This window comes from Salvelinus namaycush, chromosome 4 (genome assembly GCF_016432855.1).
Source record: "Salvelinus namaycush isolate Seneca chromosome 4, SaNama_1.0, whole genome shotgun sequence".
NCBI lineage: Eukaryota > Metazoa > Chordata > Actinopteri > Salmoniformes > Salmonidae > Salvelinus > Salvelinus namaycush.
In genome coordinates this window covers 20,199,777-20,221,018 of record NC_052310.1, presented here as the reverse complement: position 1 = coordinate 20,221,018, position 21,242 = coordinate 20,199,777, and the positions used below count along the sequence as shown (strand labels likewise).

Below are 21,242 nucleotides of genomic sequence, written 5' to 3'. Positions count from 1 at the left end.
TCCAATGGGCGGTGCGCAACAGGCACTGTCATTTCTCTCCTATGTGAATGAACCGTGCCTTAAGTATGCCGACAGACTCAAGCCTTTTAGACGTTAACGTTTGTCCTTCATTATATTTATCAAACATGACTGGCGTTTAGCCTATATTTATGTAATCAAAAGTCTAATTAAAGTTGGCTACATTTTCAGGCATCTCCATTTCAGCATTGGTGTAGACATGAGAAGCTGTAAGCTAAATTCGCATATCACCTACACTTTGACATGTATGCTAATTATTGATGTACATTTTATGCACAATACATTTAGAATATTATTCTAAAAGCACTTTTGAAAGAGGGGGATCCGAGCTTTCCACTTCGACTACATTTATTTCGCAACTCATTAAACCGGAGTGTATATAATAGCATGGTTTCGTGGCATTTAGCGCTCAGTGCCTTGGTGGAGGCCACGGCTGAATGTAACACGGGTCAGTTGTAACAGGTAGGCCTACATTATGTTCCACTGTATTTATGCAGCCTTGTCTGCATGCCAGTGGATGGTTTCCTTAACAATACTTCTTGATTATATTGTTTGGTAAGTGTACAACACAGGGAGGACAAAGGATTTTTTTGTATAGCCTTCACAATACACATTAGGCCTACAAGCTTTTTATTTTGCCTTTATTTAACTAGGCAAGTCAGTTAAGAAAAAATCGTATTTTCAATGACGGCTTAGGAACAGTGCCTTAGCCAGTAGGTCCTGGCTACAGTGCCTTCAGAAAGAATTCACACCCGTTGACTGCCTTGTTCAGAACAACAGATTTTTACATTGTCAGCTCGGGGATTTGATCTTGCAACCTTTCAGTCACTAGTCCAACGCTCTAACCACTAGGCTACCTAGTATCATCAGTATCTAGTATCATCAGTATCTGTAAATGTCAAGTTTTAGCCAGTAGGTACTGGCTACAGTGCCTTCAGAAAGAATTCACACCCCTTGACTTTTTCAACATTTTGTTGCGTTACACCCTGAATTTAAAATCGATTTAAATGTAGAATTTGTGTGACTGGCCTACACACAATACCTCATAATGTCGAAGTGGAATTACAGTACCAGTCAAAAGTTTGGACACACTTACTCATTCAAGAGCTTTTCTTTATTTTGGACTATTTTCTACATTGTAGAATAATAGTGAAGACATCAAAACTATGAAATAACACATGGGATCATGTAATAAAACAAAAAAGTGTTAAACAAATCAATATATATTTTAGATTCTACAAAGTAGCCACCACCCTTTGCCTTGACAGCTTTGCACATGCTTGGCATTCTCTCAACCAGCTTCACCTGGAATGTTTTTCCAACAGTCTTGAAGGATTTCCCACATATGCTAAGCACTTGTTGGCTGCTTTTCTTTCACTCTGCAGTCCAACTCATCCCAAACCATCTCAATTGGGTTGAGGTTGGGTGATTGTGGAGGACACACTTACTCACACTTACTATTTCATAGTTTTGATTCACTATTGTGCTACAATGTAGAAAATAGTAAAAATGAAGAAAAACCCTTGAATGAGTGTCCAAACTTTTGACTGGAACGGTATGTTCCACATAAATTAATTATCTTGCGTAAATAAGTATTCAACCCCTTTGCTATGGCAAGCCTAAATAAGATCAGGAGTAAAAATGTGCATAAGTCACATGACAAGTTGCATGGACTCACTCTGTGTGCAATAATAGTGTTTAACAGGATTTTTGAATGATTACCTCATCTCTGTACCCCACACATACAATTATCTGTAAGGTCCCTCAGTTGAGCAGTGAATTTAAAACACAGATTCAACCACAAAGACCAGGGTGGTTTTCCCATGCCTCGCAAAGGGCACCTATTGGTAGATGGGTAAAAACAAACAAAAGGCATTGAATATTCCTTTGAGCATGGTGAAGTTATTCATTCAACTTTGGATGATTTATCAATACACCCAGTCACTACAAAGATACAGGTGTCCTTCCTAACTCAGTTGCCGGAGAGGAAGGAAACGGCTGTGATAGAAAACTGATAATGGATCAACTACATTGTAGTTACTCCACAATACTAACCTAAATGACATATTGAAAAGGAAGTTTGTACAGAATAAAAATATTCCAAAACATGCATCCGGTGTGCAATAAGGCACAAGTAATACTGCAAAAAATGTGGCAATGAAATTAACTTTATGTCCTGAATACAAAGCGTTATATTAAACCATTAGTTTTAATGGATTTTATAGGAGAAACTGAGGGTGGATCAACAACGTAGTAATTACTTCACAATACTAACCTAATTGACAGAGTGCAAAGAAGGAAGCTTGTATAGAAAAACAAATATTCCAAAACATGCATCCTGTTTGCAGTAAGCCACCAAAGAAAATATTGCAAAAAATGTGGCAAAGCAATTCCGTTTTTGACATGAATACAAAGTGTTATATTTGCGGAAAATACAACGCATCACTGAGTACCACTCTCCATATTTCCAAGTGTAGTGGTGGCTGCATCATCTTTATAGTTATGCTTGTAATTTGTGAAGGACTGGGGAGTTTTTCAGGATAAAAAAGAAACGGAATGGAGCTAAGCATAGGAAAAATCCTAGAGGAAAACCTGGTTCTGTTCTGACCTGAAAATGGTTGTCTAGCAATAATCAACAACCAACTTGACAGAGCTTGAAGAATTTTGAAAATAATAAATGGGCAATTCCAGGTATGCAAAGTTCTTAGAGACTTACCCAGAAAGACTCTCAGCTGTAATCGCTGCCAAAAGGTGATTCAAACTTTAATGACTCATGGGTGTGAATGCTTATGTAAATTCGATATTTCTCTATTTTGTTTTCAATACATTTTCACTTCGTCATTATGGGGTATTGTGTGTAGATGGGTGATAAAAAAACATATATTTTATCCATTTTGAATTTTGGCTGTAACACTGGAATAAGTCCAGGGGTATGAGTACTTTCTGAAGGCACTTTATCACTTCATCATGCTCAAAGGGATAGTCAATGTCTGCTTTTTACATTTGTACCCATCTACCAATAGGTGCCCTTCTTTGCAAGGCATTGGAAAACCTCCCTGGTCTTTGGATGAAATTCACTGCTCGACTGAGGGACCTTACAATTATCTGTATGTGTGGGGTACAGAGACGAGGCAGTCATTCAAAAATCATGTTAAACACTATCATTGCAGTCCATGCAACTCATTATGAGCACATATTTACTCCTGAACTTATTTCGGCTTGCCATAACAAAGGGGTTGAATACTTATTAACTCCCTACATTTCAGCTTTTTATTTGTTTATTAATTTGTAAACATTTCGAAAAACATAATTCCACTTTGATATTGTGGTTTATTGTGTTTAGGCCAGTGACCCCAAAGAAATCGCAATTTAATTTAATTTAAAATTCAGGCGGTAACACAACAAAATGTGGAAAATGTCAAGGGGTGTGAATACTTTTAAGTATCGTGATAATATTGTATCAGTTCTCTGGCAATTCCCATCCCTAACACAAACACACAGCCCTCTACACACACACACACACACCGTCTTCATGCCTTAATTGCGCTCTCTGATGGATTCTTTGGATTTCAAAGCCGCCTCCTCCAAAGCACAACATTAGCTGAAGAGTGGTTTAAGGAAGCCACGTTAATGGCATCCGTTACCCCGGCAACTGCCAAATGAAATTGTGCAGGTTCTTGATCTTTCGGGGGCAGTGAAAGGTTGAGGAGGAGTAGGAGGAGGAAAGTTTGGGTCTGTGTGCGAGAAAGAGTTATCTCACCATGGTCATTAGACTAAAACAGACGTTTAGAATTCCACACCTAGGTAGTATTCATTAGGCACCAACTGGAAGAAAACTGACTGAAACATCGAGGGACTGCCTCTACTTAAGAAACAATTGTTTTTGATTTCCGTTGCAAAATGTTTTGCTACAATGTGCACTAATGCTTCTTAACAGTGTATTCGGAAAGTATTCAGACCCCTTCACATTTTCCACATTTTGTTACATTACAGCCTTATTCTAAAATGGAAAAATAAAATAAAATAATCGATCATCAATCTACACACAATACCCCATAATGACAAAGTGAAAACGTTTTTTTTTGAAAATGTTGCAAATGTATATATTTTTTTTAAACGAAACCTTATTTACATAAGTATTCTGACCCTTTGCCATGAGACTCAAAATTGAGCTTAGGTTCATCCTGTTTCCATTGATCAACCTTGATGTTTCTACAACTTGGTTGGAGTCTTACTCTTACTCTTGCCTCATGTAGAGCCTTTGATACCTGACGTTGTGTATTCTCGGGGGTTGACTTTTGGGATTGTACGCTCCCCTATCAGACTATGTTCAATGCTCCTCTCCCAGTTTCATTAATTAGTTCCTCAATTGCAAATATGGAACAAACTACAGTTAACAACCTTTCTGCAATTCCTAGATTATTGTCCAATCACCGTATTGCGAATACTACTCACATGCAGAGAGGTATTGTTAGTAGTAATCTTGTCCCCATAAAATTGAGCTCTGTCAATAGCTCGAAAATGGTTTATTGCTCATCCAGTGCAGCTTCAGGTGCTACCTTGGATACTCCATCTGATATGAATTCCCGTAGCAATGGTATTGGAATAATTCATTTGAATGCTAGAAGCCTGATCCAAAAGTTGAACTTTATTGAAATTTTGGTCTCACAATCAAATGTTGACATTCTGATTGTATCTGAATCGTGGCTGTGTGATTCTGTGCCAGATTCAGATGTTCAGTTGATTGGATACAATATTTATAGAACTGATAGAGTTGGTAGAGGTGGTGGTATTGCGATTTATGTTAAATGCTGCTTAAATGTTTCTGTGTCCATATCAACCTCTGTCTCAAAGCAATATGAATGTCTAGTTTTAAACGTGGTACTTGGTAATAATGCTCATTTAACTCTAGCAGGGGTATATCGCCCCCCCTCAGCTCCTCCTTGTACTCTATGCAAATTATCTGATATACTGTCTAATTATGCAAACTCTGAATTACTGATTTTGGGAGATTTTAACCTGGATTGGCTCTCACCAGTATCCGATAAATTAAAAGGCATTTGTACTGAGCTAAATCTAACTCAGCTGATAACTAAACCAACCCGTCCCAACTTTAAGAACCCAGTAAAATCCACTCTACTAGACATTATTCTAACAAATACCCCCCATAAATACACAGCCAGTGGGGTTTTTGCAAATGATATCAGTGACCACTGCCCTATTGCTTGTATTAGAGATACCAGGCTGAAACACTCTGATCCCTGTATAATCTCTAAGAGAAATTATAAACATTTCTCACAGCAAGCTTTTATCCTTGACTTATATCACTCTGAGCTTTTATCCACTTGCTGCTTTCTGGACCCGGTTTTAGCCCTTGCTTTTTTCTCTTCTATTGTTACCTCTATGTCTGATAAACATGCCCCGCTTAAGAATCACAGAGTAAGAAACCGAACCAGTTCTTGGTTCTCTCCTGAATTGTCAGGTCTTTTCCTGCAAAAGAATCGGGCCTGGGCCTTGGCGAGGAAAACAGGTACTCCAGCTGATTGGCTGTTTTTTAGGCAATTGAGAAATAAATGTACTGCAGCTGTCAAAAAGGCAAAATCAAATTACTTCCTTAATGCTATGACAGATTCTGCAGGAGATCCTGCAAAATTCTGGAAAACCGTTAATTCACTGAAACGGGGGAATTCTGCTGTTTCTCTTCCTAAGCAAATTACCTCAGACTTCTGTATTCTAACTGAAAAAAATGATATTTGTGATGCTTTTAATAAGCATTTCATCTCTGCTGGTTTTTTATTTGAAAGGAAAAGTGGACTTTGTGGTACTGGCCAGTTAGTTGATTTTTCGTCTTGCTTTTCAACCGTTACTCTGAAAAATGGTAACCCTGTTTTTAGTTTCCAGAAAATAACTGAAGCAGAGGTTCTAATTGCCCTGTGTGCCATTGATACTAAGAAATCCTTAGGCGCTGACAATTTAGACCCGTACTTACTTAAGTGTGCTGCACCTATTTTTGCTGGTTCAGTAACACACATTTTTAATCTAACATTAAGCACAGGAAATATCCCTAAGGTGTGAAAAGCAGCTTTTGTTCTGCCATTACATAAGGGAGGTGACGGTAGTGATTTGGATAACTATCGACCCATCTCTAGGCTCCCTTGTCTGGTAAAGATTCTAGAATCTATAGTCAACAAACAGTTACAATCTTTTCTTTCTGCTAACAGTATTCTTAGTACCAATCAATCTGGTTTTAGATCTAAACACAGTACCACATCGGCCACTATGCTTGTTGTAAATGATATTGCAAATGCCTTAGACGATAGAAAGCACTGTGCTGCGTTGTTTGTAGATTTGTCAAAAGCTTTTGACACTGTAGACCATGCTATCCTTTTGAGTAAGCTGTCATCAATAGGACTGGGCACTGATGCCTGCCGATGGTTTTATGACTATCTTAAAGATAGAACTCAAGCCGTCATGGTCGATGGGGTCAAGTCTGACCCCTTACAGTTACTTAAAGGGGTCCCTCAGGGTTCAATAATTGGCCCACTATTGTTCTCACTTTATATAAACAACATTGGTGATGATGTCAGATATTGTAAATTCCATTTATATGCAGATGACACAGTGATGTACTCTATTGCTCCAACAGCGGACCAAGCTTTAATGCAGTTGGAGTCTGATTTTAGGATACTACAGGGGTCTCTTTTACAGCTTAAACTTGTTTTAAACGCTAAGAAAACAAATGTCATGTTTTTTTCTAGGTCTAAACTCTCAGTTAGAAACACGTTTGTAATCACTAGCTTGGATGGTACTCAAATCAATAAGGTCTCTGCATATAAATACTTAGGGGTATGGTTAGGTGATAGGCTTTCTTTTAAAAAACATGTTACTGAATTGGGAAAAAAGCTCAAATTCAAGATAGGATTCCTTTACAGAAACAGGGCTTGTCTGTCCTCTGTAAATAGGAAAAAAATTGTGCAGGCTACTTTTATGTCCGTTTTAGATTATGGTGATATTATCTATATGCATGCATCGGCAAACACATTAAAACCACTGGATGCTATTTACCATTGTGCACTCAGGTTTATCACGGGTGATAGTTACAGAACTCATCACTGTATCCTATATCAACATGTGGGTTGGGTCTCTCTATCTGTGAGGCGAGAGCAACATGCTCTCTTGTTTATTTATAAAGCACTTCTTTTAAAACTACCTCCATATATATCATCATTAATTTCCACAAGATGTACTAATTTTAAAACCAGATCACAGATGTGGATTACATTAGAGACTCCTGCGGTCTCCACAGAGTTGGGTAGGACTGCCTTCAGTTCCTTTGCACCTTATTTATGGAACAAACTGCAGATCCAACTTAAGTTAGACACTCTGGTGTCCCTTGCCCATTTTAAAATGTTTATGGAGGATCAATATGATGTTGTCTGTGATTGTTTCTGTTGAATTGTGTATGTTTTGAAATGTTCTTGTCTGTATGTCTAAAACTGTACATGTCAACATGTTTACACAGGGCACAGCCGTAAAAGAGATCCAGGTCTCAGTCTGTTTTCCCTGTTAAAATAAAGATTTTTTTTTAAATAAATAAATAAAAAAAGTCCACCTGTAGTAAATTCAGTTGATTGTTCATGATTTGGAAAGGCACACACCTGTCTATATAAGGTCACACAGTTGATAGTGCATGTCGGAGCTAAAACCAAGCCATGAGGCCGAAGGAATTGTCCGTAGAGCTCTGAGACAGGATTGTGTCAAGGCACAGATCTGGGGAAGCGTACCAAAACATTTCTGCAGCATTGAAGGTCCCCAAGAACAGTGGCCTCCATTATTCTTAAATTGAATAAGTTTAGAACCACTCTAAGACTCTTTCTAGAGCTGGCCGCCCTGCCAAACTGAGCAATCGGGGGAGAAGGGCCTTGGTCAGGGAGGTGACCAAGAACCCGATGGTCACTCTGACAGAGCTCCAGAGTTCCTCTGTGGAAATAGGAGAACCTTCCAGAAGGACAATCATCTCTGCAGCCCTCCACCAATCAGGTCTTTATGGTAGAGTGGCCAGATGGAAGACACCCCTCAGTAAAAGGTACATGACAGCCCGCTTGAAGTTTGCCAAAAGGCACCTAAAGGACTCTGACCATGAGAAACAAGATTCTCTGGTCTGATGAAACCAAGATTGAGATCTTTGGCCTGAATGCCAAGCGTCAAGTCTGGAGGAAACCTGGCACCATCCCACGGGGAAGCATAGTGGTTGCAGCATCATGCTGTGGGGATGTTTTTCAGCGGCAGGGACTTGGAGACTAGTGAAGATCGAGGGAAAGATGAACGGAGAAAAGTACAGCGCGATCCTTGATGAAAACCTTCTCCAGGGCGCTCAGAACCTCCAACTGGGGAGAAGGTTCACCTTTCCAACAGGACAACAACCCTAAGCCCACAGCCAAAACAACTCAGGAGGTCTCTGAATGACCTTGCGTGGCCCAGCCAGAGGCCGGACTTGAACCCGATCAAACAGGACTTGTGAGGATCTGCAATGAAGAATGAGAGAAACTCCCCAAATACAAGTGTGCCAAGCTTCGAGCATCATACCCAAGAAGACTCGAGGCTGTAATCGCTGCCAAAGGTGCTTCAACAAAGTACTGAGTAAAGGGTCTGAATACTTATGTAAATGTGATATTTTGATTTGTCATTATGGGGCATTATGTGTCGATTGATGAGGAGAAAAACGCTTTCATCCATTTTAGAATAAGGCTGTAACGTAACAAAATGTGGGAAAAGGTGAAGGTCTCTGAATACTTCCCGAATGCACTGCAGATGGTTGTGGATTGAGACAAGACTTAAGCGATGACAAGACTGTTACTGATAGGAAAGTGTGTGTGTGTGTGTGCTGCCAACCACCAGACAGGAAGCTCCAGGCACCATCTCTAAGATCACAGCAGGGCTCTCGCCTACGCACTCATTGCCGTGGGTCAGCTCTCTACTCTGCACTGTCAACCAGCGCATGCTTGATATCTAGTGTAACTTCCTATTCATAAAGGTGTAACTTTATTACGCAGATTGACAAAGTATCACCGGACTTCCTGATATGTCTCTCTAACCTGGTTGTGGATCACATGCGGTGAAGCATTCATTTCCCACAGAATGCCGACTCGTAGTCGACTGTGACTGTAAAATACGACTATGGATTTCCGATTTGATGCTCTGCGCTGCCATTTACTGCTGGTTTTCCAAGTTCAGTTCATGATCTTACTGTCATTTTGAAAATCTTGTCATCAAATCACAAAAGCCCAACATGGCAACAAAGTATTTGTGAACAGTGATTTCATTGGGTGAGGTTAACAAAGTGTTTTGAGGCCATTTTTATGAAACGCCGTGGATGACATTCATTGACGTTGTGATTTGTGTGTACTATGTGTTCTATATGTATGTTTTCTCACGTCTACCCTACCTTTTTGTTTGTCTGTCTGTCACAGATGGTGATCTGGTGTGTGAGCGCACGCTCAAGTACTTCCTGGGCATCGCAGGCAGGAAGTGGGTGGTGAGCTTCCAGTGTGAGTTCAGAGTTCCGTCACTGTAATTTGTCCCCTCACCACAGACAGATTTAGGGAAACCAGTGTTAATGTGAAACCACAGGGAAGGGAAGGTTTCTTACGTAACACAGCTCAAGGAAAATGGGGATTGTTTGTGTTGCCGAATATATAAGCATTATTTTTGTTCCTATACTCCACAGGGATTTCCGAGTGCTTCAAACAAGGGACAGTCTTAAATGAGGTACTCTCTGGTTGCATGTTATATCCCAAGAGTAGATTACAGTATATTCCATATGTTTCCCATTGAGTTAATCTCTGTTTGTGAAGCATGGATTTTAATTTGTATTTTTCTTGGTAATGTCCTGGTAAATTTTTTTCCAAAGTCTTGGTCGTAAAAAAATACATGTTAGTAAAACATTTTTATTTCAATGACAAATGATACTACCGACTTTCCTATTAAGAATTTTTTAACCCTTCGTCTCCCCTCATCCACCCCCACAGACGTCATTTGAGGTGCGAGGAGACGTTGTGAACGGACATGATCACCAAGGGCCCATGAGAGCACGGACCACAGGGGACACAAGTGTACGTTTTACACCTGTGCTGTTACACCTTCACTATTACACCCCGTAATACACACCACACCCCATATCACACCTGCACTATTCCATCCCAAATGTACACCTAGGTATTCTATTACAACATATTACCCCATATTGCATTTAAACTAATACACCCTCATATTACAAGATGTGTGCAGTCTTTTACTTTTTCAAAACTTTTTGCTGAACAGATTCTTTGATCTCCAGCACCTGCTTCAAACCACTAGATGCGTCATTTTGGAGTGCACGCCTAGTCCTGCTTTAAAAAGTCAAACCCATTTTCTGATGGCGCTTTCATCTCCTTTTGGAGTGGGGCCAGACCTGAAAGCAGCAGCAGAGGAACCTTTGCAACTGAAGAGGGGAACTTGAAATGGCTTGATGTCATGTTGGTGTTATTGGCTGCTTTGAGGAGGCCCCTAATTGAATTAACCAGTAATTTCAGGCCTATTTGAAGGACCCGATTACAGTCTCCCCACCTTGATGGCTTCAGACACACTGCCGTGTTCATATTCGCTCGCCGTCGCCAGACGAACAGGACAGACAGTCAAACCGATAAATTGGTATTCTAGGCGTTTGTCACCAGAATGCTGATTGCAAGATGTGAGTGGCATGGTGGGTGGGTGGTAGGAGGGTGTGTGTGTGTGTGTGTGTGTGTTATGTCCTTTAATTCCACCTGAAAGGCATTAGGTGTCTAAATGAGAAATATGTAAGCGAGACGTTTGTTCATCAGACCGCCACCGCGGGCTAGCGGTCATTATGGATGGAGACCGAGTGTTGAGATTGAGCGTTTCTCAGTCAAATATGTTGGCACTTTATCTTCTAAAACAGTACCATCCAACCGAATCGTGGATATTAGCCTAGGCTTTGATGTGAAATCAGTGTTGTCGCTTTATATGGCTTGACTGGCTATAAATAACTTTATTGTTTGGACAAATGTTAACTATTGATAATGAAGTACTTCATGAGATACCCATTTAGAACATATATTTTCCATGTATAGGCCTAAATTAACAGTAAACAGTAGAGATGTGCCTGACTGGCGGTGCACTTTACCAAAAGCATGGATGTTACCATGGAGAATTTTTGTCCCCGTGTTCTGTTTGACACCATACTGGATTCAAAAGTAGTTAGTGCTTTTGGTTTAATACAGTGTTTTCCCTACCATTGTATAGGCAGGGTGGAACCCCCCCCCCCCCAACCTTGGCTCCACTGGTTTCAATGGAACGTTATGGTCCCACAGGACCTGGATGTTGCTTTGGGCCTTTGTGACCCACCTGGAAGAAGGTCTTATCTCCTGAATTGACTAAATCTAAACGGAGCTCCTGTCTCTCTCTCTCCCTAGCTGCTGATGAAGGATTACGAGATCTGTTTCCAAGGCCCTTTCACCGATATGACCACTGGTAAGTAACTGCAACGCCGACCAGAAAACAACCCGCTACAGACCATACTACACAATCTCACCTCGCCAAGAAATGGGTTGAGGCTGGAACACTTAAAAAAAATATATATATATATTTTAGAAAATACCATTGATTTATTTGGCAATGGTGGATGTTTAATGTTTTTGTGAAAAAATACAGTACTCTCTCTATTCGCCCCCTCATTCGAAATAGAAGTCCATTTAAATTAGAAGTATCATCAGTTTCCCCTAGAGCCTTTTGCAGGTGACAGCTAGTCGGCTGAATTTTGGGAACGTTGGCTAATGGAACAAGAGAGATATTATGCTGTTTTAATTTGTGTATAGATATATTTTTTTTAAAGAAAGGAAAAAAGTGAAAAGGCAAAAAGGAAGAAGCCTGGACGTCAGGAAAAACACAAGGTGGCCTTCATTTATGGAAAGCCTCCCCAGGACTCCTGGTAGTACCACTGTCTCTTTAGAGACAAGAAAATGAATCCACCTCTGTCTACCCAGTCCCCCTCATTTACCACTGTGAACTGTAGGACTCACACACACACACACACACACACACACACACACACTCTGGCATAGAGGAGTGTGTGTGAGGAGGAGTGTGAGTGTGACGTTGGGAACAGTTTGAAGCCCATTGTTTTGTGCCTGTCAATTTATTGAATGGTTAAAAATTGCAATGTGCAATGGGAGGGTTGAGAACTGACTGAAAGTTATGGATGAGTCATAGCTAGCGTTTAACAACCAGCTTGGATCTCAAACCATGCTACAATATAAAAGTTCAAAGAAATACCGTGTTCCTATGTCTTCACATGAGTGACCAAAGCAAGACTTGCCTAGTTAAATTAAGGTAAAATTGTAAAACTTGTTTTATTTTTAAGACCAACAAAATTAATAAAGTGGACAAAATATGCATATATTGGTAGTGTTTCAATCCACCAAACTAATTGATTTTCTTCAACTAGACCAAAAACAAAGTTCAGCAAGTCCAAGTCCCAGAAAGTCCAAATAGAATCGCAACAAAAAAATTGTCCCAAAGTTAATCAAAAGGCAAAAATGTGCAATCCCCCTTCAAAATGTGACCTAAATAAAGTTAGTCACACACACACACAAAAAAAAACAAGATGTATCTCGGATGGTTGTGGGAGAGGGAAATCCGGCCTGGTGGAGATCTTACAACAGCTCAATGTTAAGGCTTCCTCCAAAACAAAGGAATCCTTTTGTCGTTGATTTAACAATCCACAAAAATTAGCAACAAGTGTAACTTTGAATTTCTTAATCTAGGCTACTTAAAAGGTTTTCCACACAAAAAAAAACTCAGCCAGGTACACACACAATATTTCCACCAAACTGCTCCCCTTCCTCTTAAAGGGACATTCCCTCTTAAAAGGGATAGTCCACTGAAATGACAATGGCGACCATCTTAGCTTTGCCAGTGCAAATAATGCAGTCGGGAACTGGCAGATATATAATAGCATGAAAATGAAAATACACAAAGGGTTTAACCTTGCAAGGTTTTTAAAACTTTAAACCAGACATATGCACATGTACATATCACCTCACTTGTGGCAGTCACAAGAGGAGCTACAGGTAACTGCCAAAAGAAAGAAAATACCAATGTGTCTTAATAGGGTGTTGGGCCACCACGAGCTGCCGGAGCTGCATTGGCCACCACGAGCTGCATTGGCCACCACGAGCTGCCTTGGCATAGAGTGTCTGGAACTCTATTGGAGGGATTTGACACCATTCCATAATTCAGTGTTTAGTTGATGGCGGTGGGAAACGCTGTTTCAGACACGCTCCAGAATCAAATCAAAGGTTATTTGTCACGTGCCGAATACAACAGGTGTAGACCTTAACGTAAAATGCTTACTTACAAGCCTCTAACCAACAATGCAGTTCAATAAATAGACTTACGAAAATATTTACTAAATAAACGAATGTAAAAAAAAAAAAAAAAAATTAAAATACAAAAAATTAAAAATAAAATAACAAAGAAAAAAAAAAATTAACACAAAATGACATAACAATAACAAGAGGTAAAGTGATTATGCATAGATAATAAGCAGCGAGTAGCAGCAGTGTAAAAACAAATGGGGGGGGGAGGGATCAATGTAATAGTCCCGTGGCCATTTGATTAATTGTTCAGCAGTCTTTCGGCTTGGGGATAGAAGCTGTTTAGAAGCTTCTTGGACCTAGATGTGGTGCTCTGGTACCGCTTGCTGTGCGGTAGCAGAGAGAACATTCTGACTAGGGTGGCTAGAGTCTCTGACAATGTTTTGGGCCTTCCTCTGACACCGCCTAGTATATAGGTCCTGGATGGCAGGAAGCTTGGCCCCAGTGATGTATTGGGCCGTATGCATTACCCTCTGTAGCGCCTTACGGTCGGATGCCGAGCAGTTGCCATACCAGGCGGTGATGCAACCGGTCAGGATGCTCTCGATGGTGCAGTTGTATAATTTTTTGTGGATCTGGGGACCCATGCCAAATCTTTTCAGTGTCCTGAGGGGGGGGGGAAAGGCGTTGTCGTGCCCTCTTCACGACTGTCTTGGTGTGTTTGGACCATGATAGTTTGTTGGTGATGTGGACACCAAGGACCTTAACTCTCGACCCGCTCCACTACAGCCCTGTCAATGTTAATGGGGGCCTGTTCGGCCCTCCTTTTCCTGTAGTCCACGATCATCTATTTTGTCTTGCTGACGCTCATCTCCCATAAGTGTTTAATTAGGTTGAGATTTGGTGACTGACACACACACACACACCCTTTAAACCAGCTATGCTCCTTTGAGACCCCTCTTTCAAAGTCACTAAGATAACTTATTCTAGCCATGGTAGACCCAATAATGGGCACTTTATACATGACCCTAAGCATGATGGGATGTTTTAATTGCTTAATTAACTCAGGAACCACACCTGTTTTCAATATAATTTGTATCCCTCATTTACTCAAGTGTTTCCTTTATTTTGCCAATTACCTGAACATTATACAGCAATTCTTTGCCCTTAGGGGTAACTGTGGAGTAAAGTTGGTGCCAAAGGTCTGAAAACATGTAAACACTTCTAAATTGTCTTAAGACGTAATCTTTCACTCTTCTTGGAGACTCTTTTTAGTACAGTGCCTTCAGAAAGTATTCACACCCCTTGACTTTTTCCACATTTTGTTGTTACATCCTGAATTTAAAATGGATAGAATATTTAAAATGTGTTTTCACTGGCCTACACACAATACCTCAAAATAGAATAGTTTTTAAAAAATGTTTACAATTTTAATTAAAAATGAAAAGCTGAAATGTCTTGAGTCAATAACTATTCAACCCCTTAGTTATGGTAAGCCTAAATAAGTTCAGGAGTGAACATTTGCTGAACAAGTCACATACTAAGTTGCATGGACATGATTTTTGAATGACTACCTCATCTCTGTACCCCACACATACAATAATCTGTAAGGTCCCTCAGTCGAGCAGTGCATTTCAAGCACAAATTCAACCACAAAGACCAGGGAGGTTTTCCAATCCCTCGCAAAGAATGGCACCTATTGGTACATGGGTCAAAAAAAAAATCTTACACTGAATATCCCATTGAGCATGGTGATGTTATTAAATACACTTTGGGTGGTGTATCAATACACCCAGTCACTACAAAGATACAGGCGTCCTTCCTAACTCAGTTGCCGGAGAGGAAGGAAACCACTAGATCCAAGAGGAAACCTGGTTCAGTTTGCTTTCCACCAGACACTGGGAGATGTATTCACCTTTTAGCAGGACAATAACCTAAAACACAAGGTCAAATCTATATTGGAGTTGCTTACCAAGAAGACAGTGAATTTTCTACTTGAAAATCTATGGCAAGACCTGAAAAATGATTGTCTAGCAATGATCAACAACCAATTCAACCGAGCTTGAAGAATTTTGAAAAGAATAGGAAAATGATGTGTAATCCAGGTGTGGAAACCTCATAGACTTACCCAGAAAAACTCATAGCCGTAATGGCTGCCAAAGGTGCTTCTACAAAGAATTGACGCAGGGGAATGAATACTAATGTAAATTTAGATATTTTTGCAAACATTTCTAAAAACATGTTTTAACTTTCTCATGATGGAGTACTGTGTGTAAATGGGTGAGAAAAACATATATTTAATTCCATTTTGAATTCGGGCTGTAACACAAAATGTGACCGACTGGCTCAATTCGGTCTTAGGCAGCAACATTTGACGCAAGGAAGCAGCACATTTTATTTATAAAGCCCTTTTTACATCAGCACATGTCACAAAGTGTAATACAGAAACCCAGCCAAATTCACAAACGGCAAGCAATGCAGATGAAGAAGCACGGTGGCTAGGAAAAACTCCCTAGAAAGGCCGGAATCTAGGAAGAAACCTAGAGAGGAACCAGGCTCTGAGGGGTGGCAAGTCCTCTTCTGGCTGCGCAGGGTGGTGATTATAAGAGTACATGGCCAAATGGTGTTGAAGTTGTTTTTTTACATTGGTTAAAAGTAGAGACTCAGAGCTAGCAAATTGTCAATCATACACTACAGTTGAGGAACAATAGGGAAAGTAATTCTGCTTTGAAAGTTGATAAACTGGAGAACTCTTGTTTGTCTACACCCATTCAGCATCGTTCACACCCTCTTTAAGCTTTAGCACCACCCATCTATTTAAGGATTCACATGTGAGGCTATGTACTAATCAACCAAAGATTTCAAGACTAAAGGCTGGTTTATACTACAGGTGTATTCGTACATTTAATCTGGAGTGCCAGAGTGTGTTCTGGGTGTTGTCAGATTGGCCGTTTTGTAAATTCGGAGCGTTTCGCTTTCGGGGCGCACACTGGAAGCTCTGGCCAAAAAGTAGGGTTGATCCGAGCGTTCTGACCTGACAACAGCAGTCAAGCACCCATGTCAACTGGCTAATGTTGGCTAGCTTGCTGCCTAATTCCAGACACAAAAGAGAGAACAGCTCACTCTAACCATTTTACTCGCCCTAGCAGAGCTGGTTGGTCTTTTTTGCCAACGTTTACTGACACCGGCCATATTCAACGGGGGTTGAGCGTTTGTAAATTTGTCAGTTATTCTGCGCTCTGGCACACTCAGATGAGAGTGCTATGAAAAAGTTGTTGCAGTGACTTTCTATTGAAATGGATACTTGCATAGTGGAGTCTTACGTTTTTAATACGCGATGCATAAAACAAAACAAAAGCCGCGTTAGACAGGATTACCTACACATACTGGCCAGCTCAAAAAGACAGAAGCGTGCTATATGACCAATCCGAACTCATCTGGCATGTCCACCACACTCATTATCTCGGCTAATCGTGGCTAGCGGGACGGTTGCTGTCTTTCTCGGGCTTAACCAACTAGGCTTGTAATTTAACAATTTTATTCGTATTCACAGATGGCATACAAGTTTGTTATTAAGGCACATGAAAGTTCACATGTTCAAGAAGGCATTTCTGCAACAAAAAAATGTTACATTCAAACGGCTCTCCTGTGAAGTAGTGACCCACGACATACGTCTAGTTTTCTGAATCTGGTCATACATCTGAAAATGTAGCTAGCTAGCTAGACTATCTTACCCGTATACATGGATGGACGCTTCTCTCTCTCTGTCACGGATTCCATGGTTGCCCTTAGTTTGAAGATGTAATCCGGAGACTTGTTTTATACGTCAGTCTTTGTGTGTTCTCTTTTCGACTTCGTCTGCATATTTGCAATCAAACGCCAGAATTTTCTCCATCTCCTTAGCTATCATACTCAACTCGGTCCTCCAGAAAGTGGAGAGCAACACTTAAGCAGTTCTACTACGTGATATCTTTAAATAAAGCCGCTTTAGAAAGGATTACCTAAAACCTACTGACCAGCTCATGTTATGGACAGAAGCCTGCTACATGGCAGACCAATCCGAACTCCTTTCGCGGCATGTCCAGCCCACTCAATATCTCAGCCAATCATGGCTAGCTGGAAGGTTGCTGTCTTTTTCCGTGGCTTAACCAACTAGGCTCGTAATTTAACAATTGTATTTGTATTTACAGATGGCATACAAGTTTGTTATTAATAAGGCACATTAAAGTTCACATGTTCCAGAAGGTATTACTGCCCAAAAATGCATTTTTGATAACTTTAAAAAAAAACTGTTTACTTTCAAATGGTGCTCCTGTGAAGTAGTGACGCGCGACATAACTTTAGTTTCCTGAAACGAGTCACAAGTGGAATAAGTTAAGGGGTATGACTACTTTCTGAAGGCACTGTAGGTAGTTGGAGGTTGAGGTTCAATCTTCTCCCTTCATCACAAATTTGATAAGCGGCCAACACTGATGGAAAGAGACTGTGAAGGTTATCTATATCTTGTCCTCTCTGTCCACTCCGCATTAGAAGAGACACTGTTCGGAAGAGGTAGAGGAGAATTCATATTCCGTCATGCAAAAACATTTCTTCTCCGTATGATGGATGGATGGATGGATGGATGGATGGATGGATGGATGAAGGTCCTGGGGCATCAAAGTGCTCCTAATGTGTATTTCTGCAGGCTGGATCAATGCAGGCTTGGCTAATGGGTTTGCTCGTGCACTATAGATCAGGGGTTCTCAAGCTTTTGGGGCCTGTGACCCCTTTTCTGATAGCAAATTCATCAGGCACCCCATCATAATCAGAACACAACTCGAGTGAGATAAAAAAAAATATATATATATATATTGCATACAAGGAGTTTTACCATGACTTCGGCAGTGCATGGCCAGACAAACCAATTCTCGGGCCCTGGGAAGGAACATTTTAAAGGCCCGGCTCTTAGCATTAGAAGGAAAATGTTGCCATTCAAGCTAATTTCCTGCAGTTCTACACATTTTGCAATGAGGCAGAGAGCGATACTTGCAGTTTTAAAGCTTAAAGTAACTGCCCACTGTTTCCAGATTTCTATGAATCATGACCAATAATTAATTACATTATGTGGGAAACAGATTTCCATTAAAAAAAAAGAAGGTAATTACGCATGTTCAAAATCAGCTTTTCTGTGTTGAAATGGTGTGGGAGTACCCCAACAACAGACTGGTGTGGGCATATACCGGTCATTAAAAATATTAATACAAGTAGACCGCTGATTGGTCGGCTCAATGAGGAAATGACAAGCACTTTTTAAACGGTTGTCTGTTTTGAGTTTAAGGTGTTTTTTTTGTGTGTTTTTTTTCCTTCAAGTTTATGCTTTGGCCACGAACAATGTTCCCTGTACATTTTTTGGGACACTGAGCAAATATTAGGTATTGTGAGCGGAAACTTGAACATTCTTATAATTATTTTTGCATCTTTTGGCGTGCGTTTACAGTAGACACTGAGGCTGTACCCTGACAGTTTTAGACAGCCACAATAGTATATTGGCTACTATTTGAGCGTAATGTAGGCCTACCAACAAAACTAATTAAGCAAATCCCATAACATTTTCACATGGAAATAGCTCATGATTTCTATGACATCCTACAGTAGCCTATATGTGGTGTTCAATGCTGGCATACATTACATGAGACAAATATATATATTTTTTTTAAACATTATGAAGGGCTTGACATTGATTAATGTAACACCATGGGCCAAATAGGTGACTGTAAATTGTATTGTGTTGTATGATGCAAGAAACCACAAAATAAAAGTCATCATTATTACCATACAGAGAATTAGACAATGTATTCTACACCTCTGCCTATGGGCTTATTTGCATATTCAATTCAACACTGACCCTTTTAATTAAGACATAAGGTTTTTACCTGACTGGCTTTTCAAAGAAATGTAGCCTACACTTGTGCTCTTGTAGGAAGCAGTAACTCCAAATTGCTGACCTATACTTATCTATAACTGGTCTAATAACGTCAAAGAATATCAAAAATGTGCACACGCGTGGCTCTGATCTAAAAAAGCACATTCACTCTCGGGTGATTTGAAAGACCACTCCTGGGCTATCCTCACCAATATAATTCTACTCGGGTGCGCTCTGACTCTGCCTACTACAGAATCACAAACTCAATCTTGAAAAGTTAGGTTTGTTGCATTGAAAAGGGGCTGATATAATGTTGATTGGATCACAGAAAAAAACGTTGCTCTGTATAGTGCAAAGTAATGGGGCGACCTCGGTGACGTTCAATCTCTTTCGTCTCTGCGCGGCCTGGCATTTCTTCTGCGAGGCAGTCTTGGAGGTGCATGGCCACTCACCCGTGAAGCTTAGAGGGAACATCGGCCACCAATACGACTAGGATAAATCAACATTTTGGGTATGAGTTAACAGAATATTAACTTTTAAAAGTGAGATTTTCACTGGACAGTTACACTAATTTAAAGTAAAAAAATACAAATAAAATTGTAATTGGTGGAGTACTGTGAATACCAATGTCCCTGTGAGCCTCCCAGGCCCATGTTGAGAACACAAATTGTAGATTCATAATATTACATTGTATTACTTATTCCAAAATGCTTTAATCTGTTGTTTAAACGGAGGGGGTGGACCCCCCCCGCAGTACCTCTGGGGGTCCGTGGACCCCACTTTGAGAACCCCTGCTTTAGATTACGTGCTAAATGTCTCTAGTGTCAGCGGGTGTGCGTGCATGCATGTGTTTGTGGCTTTCTTTCACGTGGAGAGGGTACACAACTGGAGTCTGTTCTCGGCAACATGTCTCAACAGGATCTTCATCTATTATTTACCTGCCTGCTTCCACTGTGTTTATCATATACAATAAGTGCAATCTATATCATCTCTACATCATGTGCATTTACTTGGCTTTCCCCAAATGAGGATTTTCTTGAAGTCTAAAATATTTTTAGGTCGAAAATGTTAAACTTTTTGCGTATTGAATAACGAGGTTGTTATTGCAAAAGATAATTTATCTATGACTTACCAGACTGAATAAAAGTTAAGTATGAATAAAACGTAAGAAATTAAATGAATGTGGTTTTGGTTGCACTGTCTGCGCTGGAGACTTGGCGTTTGTCTACGAGTGCCACTTTGTTGGTGCAGATTTTTTTCCCGATTTCACTGGGATATAGAGTGCAATTACAAAGTGCTGTGAACACGAGCCCTGAAAGCAAAGAATCATCAACGTTGCGGTTCGTTTCCTATGTGTAGCTTGTTGATTTACACACAATGTCATTTCCGTTTCTAACCTTGTAATGTTTGGAATTAAGTTTTTCTTCCTGAAGTGAACAAATTCTTGGCTAGATCCACAAAATATATTGTTTTCAGTAAATGTTCCTTCCCCCATGTTTCTTGTCCAACAGTCTGTCCTGATTCTTGAGCACCAACATTATACCCTTTTCAAACTATAGCGACAAATTTTTCACAGCGTTTTTTCCAGCCACTACGGTGAATGCGTAACCAGGCTAGCACAGTGAAGGCTTGACTCTGTGCGGACTCGTTAATGTGAAAAGGGTACCGAATATAACTCCGCAAAACAAGCCACCCAGTGGTTGTCCAGGAGAAGGGCTGGACACCCCTGGTATAGCCAAGCAATGTGATGGAAACTCTCTGAACGTCACACCACCTGTGGATGAAGACAGACACAAACGATAAACAAGACAGACTGAAGACATTAATAAAGTGATACTTCAAATAAAAATGTACAGTATATCGTGATATTATGTAGTTGTAGTACGGACCGTGGAAAATATTGTGATATTACTTTTTGCTCATTTCGTACACCCCTACTCTGACGATGA

At 40.3% G+C, this 21,242-nt stretch overlaps 1 protein-coding gene across 1 annotated transcript in view; it reads left to right on the top strand.

Moving 5' to 3' along the window:
- Positions 1-21,242, top strand: part of LOC120046291 (breast cancer type 1 susceptibility protein homolog) — a 41,798-nt gene that overhangs the window by 13,503 nt on the left and 7,053 nt on the right. The window contains exons 14-17 of the mRNA XM_038991379.1: positions 9,489-9,566; positions 9,746-9,786; positions 10,047-10,130; positions 11,490-11,547. Of these exons, the coding sequence (XP_038847307.1) occupies positions 9,489-9,566; positions 9,746-9,786; positions 10,047-10,130; positions 11,490-11,547 (261 nt within the window). The remainder of the gene's footprint in view (positions 1-9,488; positions 9,567-9,745; positions 9,787-10,046; positions 10,131-11,489; positions 11,548-21,242) is intronic.